Source organism: Thermobia domestica, chromosome 10, assembly GCF_964235325.1.
Source record: "Thermobia domestica chromosome 10, izTheDome1.hap1.1, whole genome shotgun sequence".
Lineage (NCBI taxonomy): Eukaryota > Metazoa > Arthropoda > Insecta > Zygentoma > Lepismatidae > Thermobia > Thermobia domestica.
In genome coordinates, this window is record NC_137463.1 from 190,050,688 (window position 1) to 190,064,141 (window position 13,454).

Genomic DNA, 13,454 nt, shown 5'->3' on the forward strand with positions numbered 1-13,454 from the left:
AACCTACCAGAAGCTTGTATTTCTAGAACATTATATCCATTAAATACGTAATTCTGATTAAATTGGGTCTTATTTTTACGTCCTTTTTTCTAGTCTTTAGGTCTTTTTTTTTAGGTATTTTTAGGTCTTTTTATAGATCTTTTTATAGGTCCTTTTTAGGTCTTCAACTTCAGAGCCCTAGTGATGAGCATTTAATGGTTGCAATCGTTAAATAAGTAGGGGGTTGTTGAGAGCGCGAAGTCTTAAAGAGAAGTGTGAGTCAATGCAAATAATGTCTATCGGCATGTTTCAGAAGGTATGGAGTTAAATTATTTGATCATTTGAGATTCATCCAGGAAAAATTCTTTATCTTCTCCCGCTTTTGAAACTACATTATATACTTTACATGCTAGTTTCTTTTGCTTAGAGCATTTTGAATCAATTTTGGATTTTTGTGTATTTTGAACTTGACCTGACGTTTCACGTTTCATTCCTTTTTGGGCATTCGGTAATTATTAATTATAAGGCGTCTAAGTTAAAATTGATCTTCCCGCAAGTACGCTTTTCATGTGAGTGATATTCTGCTGCAGTTTCCGGTAAGTGAAATATTTCTGAAGGGGAGATGGAAAATGACGTAGGCCTAGACGTTTGTTTTGTGCAGGAGATTCTCTTGCCTGATCAACAGTGTTGGGACTCGTGGATTCTAGTGAGTGATTGTCATTCCTGTAACTTTTCAACTTGTCCAGTTTCCATTGCCGATGCCGCCAGATTGGGTTTTTCAGTAGTTAGCGAAGGTGCGGAAGGACGATTAGGAAACACATTAGGTTCGAAGGATAAATTCCACAGTTTTGAAATCCGATAACCGCATTTCGCATTGAAGCAGCCTTCATAATTGTCATATAGTTAGCCAATCTGACACTCGGTAACTACACGTCCAGGATTCCGTTGTATACCATGTATTCTCTTCCCGTGTTGAGTGGAGCCATAAGAGCGACACCTGATGGTTCTACTCGATGCGTGTATTGACGGGAAATCAAGTAATAAGAACGTTGTGAAAACGAGCTTACAAAATAAGTTCAAGACTTTTAGTATGCGTGACTTGTTCCTCGAGCGAAAGCAGAACAGATCATTCTGGAGATGGGTTTGTAAACTCTGTGAATTTCTGCATCCAACCACGTTCATGAAAATGTGCCAAACTTCCTGGGGAAGCATGATTTAAAAAGTCAGTTTTCTCGCTTAACTGCTGGATCAGTTAAAGGTCCATTTTCAAATTACAGAAAGTATTTTCTGTGCTAAATACATATGAGCTGAGATTAACTCCTATCCATTATAAAGGGATTTCTAAAACGTTTGGGGTAAAAAAAAAACTTTTAGTGACCGTAAACGGGAGGGTTCTCTTCCATATCGAATTCAGTTTAATTTTCAAGATCACCATAATACTTGTATTTTTGGCGGGACAAAAAGTTTCGCCCGTATTAGGAAGGTGTCTACTATTGAGAGGTTAAGAGAATTTTGCTAACAAAAGTCAACGATTTGGAGTAACTTAATAATTAATTTGTAAAACTAACCTTATTAATCGGTTTCCGTCTGAATATAATACGTCCCAATGAGAAACCTTCACAGGCACATTGAAGTTCTGTTTCCATGTATGTCTTCTGCTGTCCATAAACTACTTCTCTGGTAGTTTTCTTGTTTGCAACTCGAATTATTCTTTCTTCGTATGCATACACTCACTAAGCTTCTTAATATTTTCTTACTCGATATCTTCAACCCTTCTTTTCATCTCAGTAACTACTCCCGCCATTTGATTTCTGTATCTTTCTGTTTGTGTTTGTGTGAACCTTCCTTCTTGCGGTCAACTAAATGTTACTCTCTCTAGTGATAGAATCATCAATATAACTATGTAGCACAAATGGGAGGAGCTTCAAAAACTTAGTTAGCACTGTGCTATGAACATTAATATATATATATCAGGTTTCACTGTAGTAGCTTCGAAGGCGAACTACTTGAGAAACATTTAGTCCTAACTAATTAAAATCTTTCAGTGCTATAGTTCCATGTTAAACATTAAAATTTAACCAAGAAAGTATTTTTCCAATTAGCTTTTCCATATGTTTAAAGATATGGAGGCTTCATACCAAAACAATACCTAGCTTTCAGGAAATAATTATTATTAGATCAAATTTAGGTCTAAGTTGAAAATCGTCGTATTAGGGATTTTTCTGCTTTTGTTCTTCGCACATTGCAGATATCGGAGAAAGCATTTTGTTCACTTTCGAGTATCGATAGAAGAAAAAAAGGTATGGTGATCTTGAAAATTAAACTGAATTCGAGATTTAAACATTTACATGTTCTATAGCCTTTGACATTCCGAAAAAGGAATTTATGGATATCTGTCCGTCCGATGTAAATATGTACACTTGCCTCGAGGCCATACCATTTTTAACGTATCGAGATCAAATTGTAAACGTAAGGTTTTCGTAAGATTCTTTAAGGGGTTCGAATTTTCTTCCTGTCCCTAAAATTAAGAGTTAATTATTTACAGGTGAAAATCAATATTTGCTATTTTTTTTAAAAAAAACTTCTCTAACTATTTTGTTCATATTTCAAAAATAAATAAATCATTAAAAACCTATATCATGTATAAGTCGTTTTTGTAGGAAAAATCAGAAAGGATAGTTTATTTACTCTTGGGGATTGATTGATTCTTTCTGGTGTTTTTCTCAAAAACGGCTCAGGCATTTTTTTTCATACTTCATAAATATTTATATTTGCCTAGGTAATCACTAGCACTGCAGTGTTGTAAGTGATTTCACATGAAAAAGTTCACAAGAAATACTTTACTCTTGAAGGTGAGATCTTTTCGGACAGTTTCCTCATATACATTAAAAGTCCTGTAATATGCTATACATTATGAAGGGGTCAACGAGGAGTAGTTTATTCATGGAGGGCTAGTTTTTTTTGGATGGTTTTTCCAAAAACTGCTTAAGAATTTCGTTCATACTAGGATTAGATTTTTAATAATGGCAACACTGCTATACATATACTCGGGAATAATGCAATCCATTATAATTCATGCCAGCGGTAGCTTAGATGCCGACCCTCCCTCAGAGCACATGAACTCGCATGCCCTCCTTCATGCGCTCGCAGCGCCAGCAGTTAGAAATCAGTTCTGAGTGAGTGCTCGTGGACTAGTTCGCTGCGTGAGTGCTCGCGCAATACAGTCATGTTTACGAAGTAAGATCAGAGTAGCTTGTTGAAAATTGAATGCGCTAAAGGTGGGAATTCAAAACAGCGCTACGAAGTATTGCAAGATGTTCGCGCTGCAAGTGCATTATTACCATACCGTACAGTAGCAAGGTGAGTCAAAGCCTTTAATGACAGACGACAAAATGTCACAGATAGCTTCACTGCGGCCATACTCCTGTAACTGAAAATGTGCAGAACGTGAACGCGTTAGTGCTAGCGGATCGAAATGCCACGATTCGTCAATTGGCCAACGATACAGGACTAGCGCATTCGACTGTGCTGAAAATTCTAAAGAGAACCTGGGATTGTGTAAAATCGCCTCAAGGTGGGTTCCACATGATCTGACTGAACAAAACAGATGGCTGCAATATGATGCCGCTCGAACACACTTGGAGCGGTATCAATGTGAAGGTGAGACCTTCTTACTGCGGATTATTGCTATTGATGAGACCTGGGCCAGAGTATGAACCACAGCTGAAACGGCAATCAAACGAGTTATCGAGAAAAACAACAGTTCGGAATACCTCAACCAATGTGAAAGCTATGTTCGTCATTGCATACGACTGGAATGGTGTAATCATAAACCATATCGTCCCCCAAGGGCACACCGTTAGTGCAGAGTACTACTCCAATTTTTTGCAAAACAATCTGCGAGGAGCTGTAAGACGAAAACAACGCCACTTCCTGACGAGCCCACCAATCAATCTGCATGACAATGCAAGGGCACATTCAGCAGGTGCGATCACTGATTTGTTTCATCGTTGGGGCTGGGAAGTGCTGTATCACCCCCCGTATTCTCCAGATTCAAGTCCCTGCGACTATGACCTCTTCCCGAAGATGAAGGAACCACTTCGTTGGACACGCTTCCGTACAATTGATGATCTTCTCCGGGCGACCGATCGCTCCATCCGCACTATCCAGAGATTAGGCACTGCCAACGGCATCCAGCGGCTTCCACATCGCTGGAAACGTGTGATTAACAATGCGGGTGATTACATCAAGGGCCTGTAAAACTTCGAACATTGTAAGTACTCCACTTCCCAAGATATACCGTTGTTGCCATTACTAAAAATCCAATCCTTGTATTTCATAAGTAAATTCTTCATTAATGCCATATAACATGGCGTAACTCATTTCTCCTGATGAAGTCCACAAGAGGTAGTTTATACCTACGGGTGAATTTGTATCAGACGATTTTGTTAAAAACTTCTGAGGTGATTTTGCTCACATATATTAACAACCCTACAATATGACATTAGTGAAAAAAAATATGAAGAAATCTTAAATGGCGGTTCACTATTGTGGATGAGTTTTCTTCGAAGTTTTCCATTATCATGTATTTTGTTTATTTTTCATGAGTGCGTAATATTTCAGTAATAACCGCTTTAATAAGAATTGAGTACGAGAAAGTAGCTAGATTTCAGTAAATGTAAATCATAAATAGAATTACAATTGCAACTGTCAAATATTGTAAATTTTCGTTCAAATACACTTTAAGGTTGTGACGTTGAATTGTAGTGTACTTTCACATAAAAAATTAATTAAATTTAGCTTATTGGCTGTAATATTTAGAAAGCCCGTTACGGTCTACCATAGCTAGTAATTTCACGACCTTCCTTATTGTTAAGCAGTATCCTAGCAAAACGATAACGTTATGATGTCACAGTTATCTGCATAACAACGAGGAAGTTCATATCATTCTCACCTTTGACGCAGAAGACCATGCTCGATTTTGGTGAGAATTTGTGAATTGAATCTGACGACTAAATCGGTTTTGTGCAAGTGGACGTTGAATCTGACGTTAAACATAAATTTTAAATTGATTAAATGTGTTTTCAAGGTAGATTTGAATACTGCTCAATCTAGTAGTTGGAAAAATGTAACGCGTTACTAGAAAACGAAGTAACGCGTTACTTCCGTTACGTTACTTTCCAAGACTGCCCTTTAACAAACTGTAGTAGAAGCAGTGTTGGAATTAAGAAAGGGTAACTTCAACCAGAAACCTCTACAGAAACATCTCCTTTTGTGAGTGAACGAGTGGATTTAGACTAGCTTCTCTTCTTTCAGAAATGCATCCCTTTCCATCCGTTATCGTGGTCATCTGTTTGTTCTTGAGAACAAATGAATTGCACATGTCCAGAATTGTTAGATGGTACGAACACGAAAGAACCTTTTTTCTCTTTTTAACTTTATCCGAGTTATTCGGGCGCTGAGCAATTGTTGTTAAATACAATAACATCATCAGTTATTACATTAAATCGATGAATTAGGAACTCTGTGTCAAACGTTATCGCTGGCATAGCATTCCTGTTAAAAAAAAAATAAATAAATAAATAAATAAAGTAAAATTACGTTTCAGAACATTATAAATGATTCTTGTAAGAGTGAAGATAACGTACGAACAAATAACTAGCTCAATTTTTTTGAAATCTTGCGGAATTTTTTAATACCTTCTGTTATCTTTACTAAATAGCAACACGTACATGATTTTAAAGAGAAATGTTTAGTCAGTTCTAAAAGTTCCCTCTTATTAAAATGTCTGTTTTTAATAATTTCAGATTAGTTTTTCATCTTTAATATTGCCTAATAAAACTATGTAAGAGTGTTGAATTATATGAAGTGTCTCTAGTTGCTTTCAGAAATTACAGTTGTTGCTGCCTGTACATGAATGTCTGTTTAAGTGAATAAAGTTAATACAGTTATTACTTTATTCTTTCTAAAATATTCTTCTTTCTAAGCATACTGAAACTTTCTGTTAAAAGATATTTTTTGTTTAATTGCAGATGGCACAGGAGTACCTAAGAGTACAGACAGAAATAGCTTTGTTAAAGAACCAGAAGGATAAACTTGCAGAAAAACTTAGTGAAGCAGAAGGCTTAAGCCAGTTAGATGAACAGGATAGAGAAAATTACGAGAAAGTAATCCGAGAATTAAAGGATGAAAAGGTATGTATATTATAGCGTTGCAGAGTATCTGATCAAGCAAATTTTACTTTCATTCTTAACGCAAATTCATTTTATTTGGAGTCCCACAAGGAATGAACCTTACTAATCTATTCAAATAAAAGATGGTTATCACAATAATGGAAACAACTGAAGGAAATGCAGCTTACCTGGGTAATACGACCGGCACAACCGCTGACCTGCATAACAGATTTGATTCATCGTGACATGGAAGTGTGTAAGTCATGAATGGTATGACTGGGAATGTGGAGTTCACAATCATGCCATTCCTCATGCAGTGCAGCACTCAGTTCCGTCACTGTGTTTAGAGAAGGATATCTCTTCTGCTCCAGAACAGACCACAGGTATTCAGTAACATTGACGGGCAGGGTAGTTGTTGTAGTTGGTCCCCATGTTCATGAAGCCTCAACAGCTCCAGCAATAGAAATTAAGTCATTGACATCCTGGAAAGTACATGCATCATCGTTGGTTGGAAACATCTGAACAATCGAATGCACATGGTCACGTAGAATGTGCACATAATCATTGGCAATAATGAGTCTTCTAATACAACCACAGTCATGTTTCATGGTAGGGAGTGTATAGTTCGGAGCATAAACTTCTTTGGGCGTCTGAATATGGCATGTTAGGAATAATCTAAAAGTGAACTCATCAGACGATATTACACGTTTCCAATCATCAGTTCGACCTGCTTATTCTCGGCACTATTCTTTACGCCTAAACATTTGTTGGCGGTTATCAGAGTTTGGAAATTGCAACTCGACCACGAATGTTGAGGTTATGCAAGTCGCGTCGGACTGTGGTCGTTAAAATAGGCTGTTACAGGCTGATTGGGTTCCGCAATTATTTGTATCCAATTCGCCTAACAGCCCTTGGTTACAGTCCTCTTCAATACTTTGCGATCCGTTTCACTATGAAGATTGTTTTCTGGCTATTATTACTCCTTGCTCATGTTTTCCGACGAGTTCTATAGGCCACATTATCTTGTACACCGTTCCTCGCGATATTCTAACACAATGACTATCTTACACCAATTAACCACTCTCCCATAATTTTCCCTCTGAAACTCGAGACAGGTCTCCCATTTTGTATCACAACCATGTGCCTGCTTCAACACATTCGTCCGTTTAATCCCTCTTCACTTACTTCAAACGGTCACACACCTTGCATATTGCACACTAGAGGTATTTTCATTATTTTGATAACAATCTGTATACTTATGTATAATGTCAATGTATATTTCGTTTAGAACAATAATTCATATCAGATATAATCAGTGTACAAACAAAGTCAAAAAACTCATTCTTGAAATTGTTAATGAACCACATTTTTCACATACCTATTCCTAGTCTGATTGACTTACCCGGGATGTACTTGAGCCTGAACCCACAAAGTGGGGATGATGTATATATTTCCTGAAAGCTTGGGTCAAGGTAAGATCAAAGCCGGTTACCAAAATTGGGGAGGTATCATGCATTCCACTTGGGGGCATCACTTTACTCATTGTTATTAAAATCTTTAAGCGTGTCCATAAAGTCCGTTGCAGCCCCGAAAAATCTGAAACGGAAGAACGATATGAAAACAGAAAAACATGCCTTTCGTCATTTCAAAAGTACAACGTATGAAAGCAATATAAATTGTCCCTGGGTCCCCCGCAGTGTCCCAGACGGGGTCCAACTGAAAATTTTTAAATGGAAAAGGGGGTCAACTTGCATATCGTATGAAAGTTGGTGTTAAATGAAAGAAGATAAATCAAGTCTCGACTCTCTACAATAAGCCTGGGCAAAATAGTGGTGGGTCAAAATATCAACACAATCTTCATTGCAAAGTCTTTGGCCACTCGTATGAATCTGAAACAGTGGGATAGGTGCAAAAACAAAAACACGGATATGCCATTATTTCAAAAATGTAATGATTTAAAATTAAAAAAAAAATGTTTCAGGGTCCCTCGCAGGGTCCCAGACGGGGTTCAACTCAAAATGTTGAAATGGGGAAGGGGCCCAAGTTGAGCTTTCACATGATCTGCTTATGTGCTCCCCTTGGCATTTGAAACTTTTGAGTTGGACCCCGTCTGGGATCCTGCGGTGATCCTGGGACTTTTTTTTTTTTTTTGTTTTGTTTTGTTTTGTTTTGTTTTTACACCTGTCTCACCGCTTCAAATTAATAGGAGTGGCCATAGACTTTTCAATGATGCTTCTGTTAACATTTCGACCCACCTGTAATATGACTAAACGAATTTTGTGAGAAGGTCGAATAATAAAGTGTGATATCAAATAGTAACCAGCATTGTACTCACCCAGACTTTGACGAGTGAAGATTTTTGAGATGTCGATCCTTCTAGTCAGATGGTCACTTCAAAACTCTCTTTCAGTTCCTACTCTTTTTGTCCACCTACCTTTTCTTCCTAGTTTTGGTAGCGCCATTTCTTCCGCTTACCATTACATTTTTATAATTATCTCATAACGTGAAGTAGGAAGTGTTATTATTTCCTTGATATATTGCTACATAACATAATTTTATATTTCCTATTTAAAAGAATGTTTTAACTGGACATAGTTTTAAATTATTATGAGACTTCCTTAATTTCTTTGCACGTGTGAATGACCTACAGCACCATACTGGGAATTGAATTTTATTTGCATTTAATATAAAAAATGGTTTACAAAATATTGAAGCCAAAACCAATAAATATTAATCGCCCTTCACCAAAATGCTTTAGTCATATTACACACCGCCATTTCGCACTGGCTTATCATGAAGAGTCGAGACTTGTTTCATTTCTTTCACTTAACATTAGTGTTCATACGATACTCAACTTGAACCCCTTTCCCATTTCAACATTTTGAGTTGGGCCCCGTCTGGGACCCTGCGAGGGACCTTGAAACATTTTCTTTACTTTGAATCATTATACTTTTGAAATAATGACATATCCGTGTTTTTGTTTTTACACCTATCCCGCCGTTTCAGATGCATGCGAGTGGCCATAGGCTTTGCATCGAACATTGTGTTAAAATTTTGACCCACCACTATTTTGCACAGGCTTATCGTAGAGAGTCGAGACTTGATTTATCTTCTTTCATTTAACACCGACTTTCATACGATATGCAATTTGACCCCCTTTTCCATTTAAAAATTTTCAGTTGGACCCCGTCTGGGACACTGCGGGGGACCCTGGGACAATTTATTTTGCTTTGATACGTTGTACTTTTAAAATGATGAAAGACATGTTTTTCTGTTTTCACATCTGTCTCACCGTTTCAGATTTTTCGGGGCTGCAACGGACTTTATGGACACACTTAAAGATTTTAATAACAATGAGTAAAGTGATGCCCCCAAATGGAATGCACGAGATCTCCCCAATTTTCGTAACCGGTTTTGATCTTACCTTGACCCAAGCTTTCAGGAAATATATACATCACCCCCACTTTGTGGGTTCAAGTTCAAGTACATCCTTAGTTAGTATTTCTGATGTAACTATATATCTACAAACATAATTTTAAAATATTGAATAATAAACTTTTATTTTTATTTTTTTTATTCCTGCTTACTTCTGAACGATCAGAAACAAAGTCAAGAATAACTAATGACGGTGAATTGTTGCTGACCTACTTTTTATATATTCTTAAACAAAATTTCAAATCACAAATATTATTTTTACTACAGAACAACCATATAAAAACAACTAAATGGTAGTTGTGTTATTTAAAGTTTAAACCAATCTAATAATACTAATATTTTAAAAATGGCCTCCATATTTGTCATCTACACGAGGGGTAAATAGTCGCCATCAGTGTTCGACATTTTGTCTCTTCATTTTCTATGCAGATGCATGTAGGCCAATACTATTTGTAATCACAAGCTCCCACCAGAATTGTCTTCGTAGACAAATTTTAACAAAACACTAAGACACTGGATAGTTCGTTTATATATCAATAACACACTTGAAACCTAACTATACTTACAACTATACTACAGCTCTTTTCAGATGAGAAGCAACACGAACAGTACCCAGTGGTACGTGACACTTAGCGGAGCGTTGTCAGATTCCGGATTCCCATTTCCCTTCTCGCTCTTTCTCCATCTAGGAATACGACAAATTAAGTGATAGAATTATTCACAACGTAGAAAGCGTTATTCTAATAAAATTTAGAATATTCATGTCAATGGTGGAAATATAAATATGAACTTCACTAATTATCTTTTAATATATCCCATTAGAACTGTTAAAAGCACATAGTCTGTTTCATCCTGCTATCACCATCGCCTATGGTAGTTTGTATTTTGTCGCTGTGTTAGCCTGACAAGTGACTCTTAAGTTTATTTTAACAGGTTTTACATTTTATTAATCACTATTTCATGAAATCTCCTGTAATTTCTCTATGTGTTGTGCATAGAATCATCCCTAATCTTCGTGTTACATGGTTAGTTTTTCGTTGATTTAGAGAGGCCTTCGCCTGTGATGATTTCCTTGCTTGAGCGCAAATGAATCACGCAAACGAATTCTGATACTTCTGATGTTATAGTTTTGGAAATCAAGTTTTTGCTTTTCTTCCTCTGATGCGAATTTTTTTCTAACCTTTTCTTAAAAAAGTATATGAATTGTAAAAATAATTCTTGGAACTCTTCAAAAATACTTACAATCATTCTTTAAATACATTTTCTATAATTCACGAAAACACAATGCGAATTTTAAAGAATTCGAGGAACTGTTATACGAGTCAAAGAAAGAAGTCTTGTTCCCGCCCATATGTATCAGCTCTTCGCGTCTCGAAGCAGTCAGGTTTGTTTTGGGTGTAGTAATTTATGGTACCGTTTAGATGGCTGCGCATTTTAGCAACCATGAGTTCATATGTTGAGTAGAAGGAAAGAGATGGGAGAAACTGGATGATGAAATAGTCAAACGTGAAACGCGTAGAAAAAATCACAATGCCTCTACCAGATAAGGAAATGTTTGTTTCAAAATTGTCTATCAAAAGAAATAGAATCATCTATACTTTTTTTTTTTATTTACACTACTTGTATTGTATTATCATATGAAAATGTTCATTTAAAAATACATAGTTACTTATTCATCTCCAAGCAAAGATAGATCAAGTACTGTTAGTAATTTATTTTCTTCGCTGTTTGTGATAGGTTACAGGTTCGATTTCATAAGAGAGGGAGAAGAACAAAAGCTTAAATCCAAATCTATAACTAGTTATGCGAGACAACATATTCTAAAGATTTTCACAATTATTTTATATGGAAACACTCAATATGACAACTAGTTGGCATAGAAACATTCGTTTTGCACGTATGTGTTCATAATTTATTTTTCTACTTGGTAAAGACATCAATTAATATAGTAATACAATATTTCTAGGTATAATATTGTGGTGGACAACATCGTGTTCGTGGGTTCTTTGGAGTGCTTCCGTTTCCTCTCACATTCCATTCCACCAATTCTTCCATTATCATTAATTTGTTTTATCATAATTTTCCTTAGCCTAACAGTCATAGTGTTTCAAAACAACACCGACAACGTCTGGGAGGTGATTCCTGACACCAAGATAAGACAAAAAGTATAGACCAACATGGGTGCACAAATGCTTCCTTTCCGAGTTATAGGCTGCCGAAAACATGAAAAAATGAACTTTAAAGGTCCATAACTCCAAAGCTATGGGACCTACCGAAGTCGGGTCAAAACTTCACTTAGGAACTAATATGTGCCTTATCTAAATATCCAAGTTTCATAATCCTGTGGTACTTCCGCAACCATTTTTATAGAGGTAGTTGGTGAGTACTTCAAATTATATGCCCGTAGCCAAACTACCTCTATAAAAATTGTTGCGTGAATATCGCAGGATTCTGAAACATGTATTTTTGGATAGCGCACTTATTAGTTCCTAAGTGAACTCTTGATCCGATTACGGTAGGTCACATCATTTTGAAGCTATGGACCTTTTAAAGTTCATTTTTTCATGTTTTCGGCAGCCTATAACTCCGAAAGGAAGCATTTGTGCACCAGGTTGGTCTATACTTTTTGTCGTATCTTTGTGTCAGGAATCACCTCCCAAACGTTGTCGATGTTGTTTTGAAACACCCTGTATATAATAAATACATTTTAGCTTCCACCTCTACTTCGAAGCTTGATTACTTATATAATTTGAAATCAGTAATATAAACACTTAAGTTCTTTTCTGATTTACGAAATAGATGCTCTGTTTTGTTTGTGATCTTCATAGCAAGCCACATACAATAGTTAAACAAATAATGCTGTAAAATAGCATTTTTTTATAATGCAGCCAGAGTGACGCTCAACCAGCCCTTGCAGGTGAAACCTAACTAATTACAGGTACATATTAATTTTAGGTGCAAGTCCCACATTATATCGAGTTTGTATGTTAGGTGAACCCCCCAACCCCAAAGGAATTTTAAAACGAAAAACTACATCATGATTTTGGTTGAAGTCGGGGGATACGGACAAAATCTCGCGGCCGAAACATCGCCGCCCAAAATCTCGCCGGGCCAAAACTGCGTGGCCAAAACCTCACGGGACAAAATCTCGCCGGGCCAAAACCTCGTGGGCCAAAATCTCGCCTGCACCTTAATAAAAATTCAGTGTAGTATAACAATATCTGCTGCTTTTCTTATAAGTAAAAAGAAAGGAAGGAAGGAAGAGCTTGGTGTGGCGAGAGTGCGGGCGCCGAATTCTACTTCGCTCCGGGCGCCGAAATCTCTAGCTACGGCTCTGTATATATATATATATATATATATATATAATATCCCCCTCCCCCTCCCTTTTGTTGTGCCGACAAAGTGAAATTATAAAAGACATCCTAGGCTCGAACCTCATCTATGTTGAAAATTTGATTGAGATCGGTAGGATGGCTCAAGAGGTATAATGTAACAAACATAGTCATTTAATTTTTATATATATAGATTTCCAAAGCATGCATTAGAATTTTTCTTGTCATTATTTTAATGTAATTGTGTGTTATTACTAAATATATACATTGTAGTAATATATAGAACATTCTACATTGAAGAAATCGTCGTGAAGAGGTTTTATCGTGACGACATTTCTTCCCAGGCGACACTACGTCTCGCTTAATTTAGACCAGGCAAGATTATGTGTCGCGAGATCATTACAACGAGGTTTTGGTCAGGCGAGATTTTGGGTATGGCGATATTTTGGGGCGCGAGGTTTTGGAAGACGAGATTTTGTCCCGCTAGGTTTTGGGTGGCAAGCTTTTGGCCAGGCGAGGTTTTGGCCCCGCGACG

General features: G+C 36.8%; 1 protein-coding gene across 1 annotated transcript in view; it reads left to right on the forward strand.

The window, feature by feature from the left end:
- LOC145662896 (mitogen-activated protein kinase kinase kinase 7-like) overlaps positions 1-13,454 on the forward strand; it is a 270,133-nt gene that overhangs the window by 248,652 nt on the left and 8,027 nt on the right. Inside the window, exon 12 of the mRNA XM_081728891.1 lies at positions 6,012-6,173. Coding sequence (XP_081585017.1) covers positions 6,012-6,173 — 162 coding nt within the window. The remainder of the gene's footprint in view (positions 1-6,011; positions 6,174-13,454) is intronic.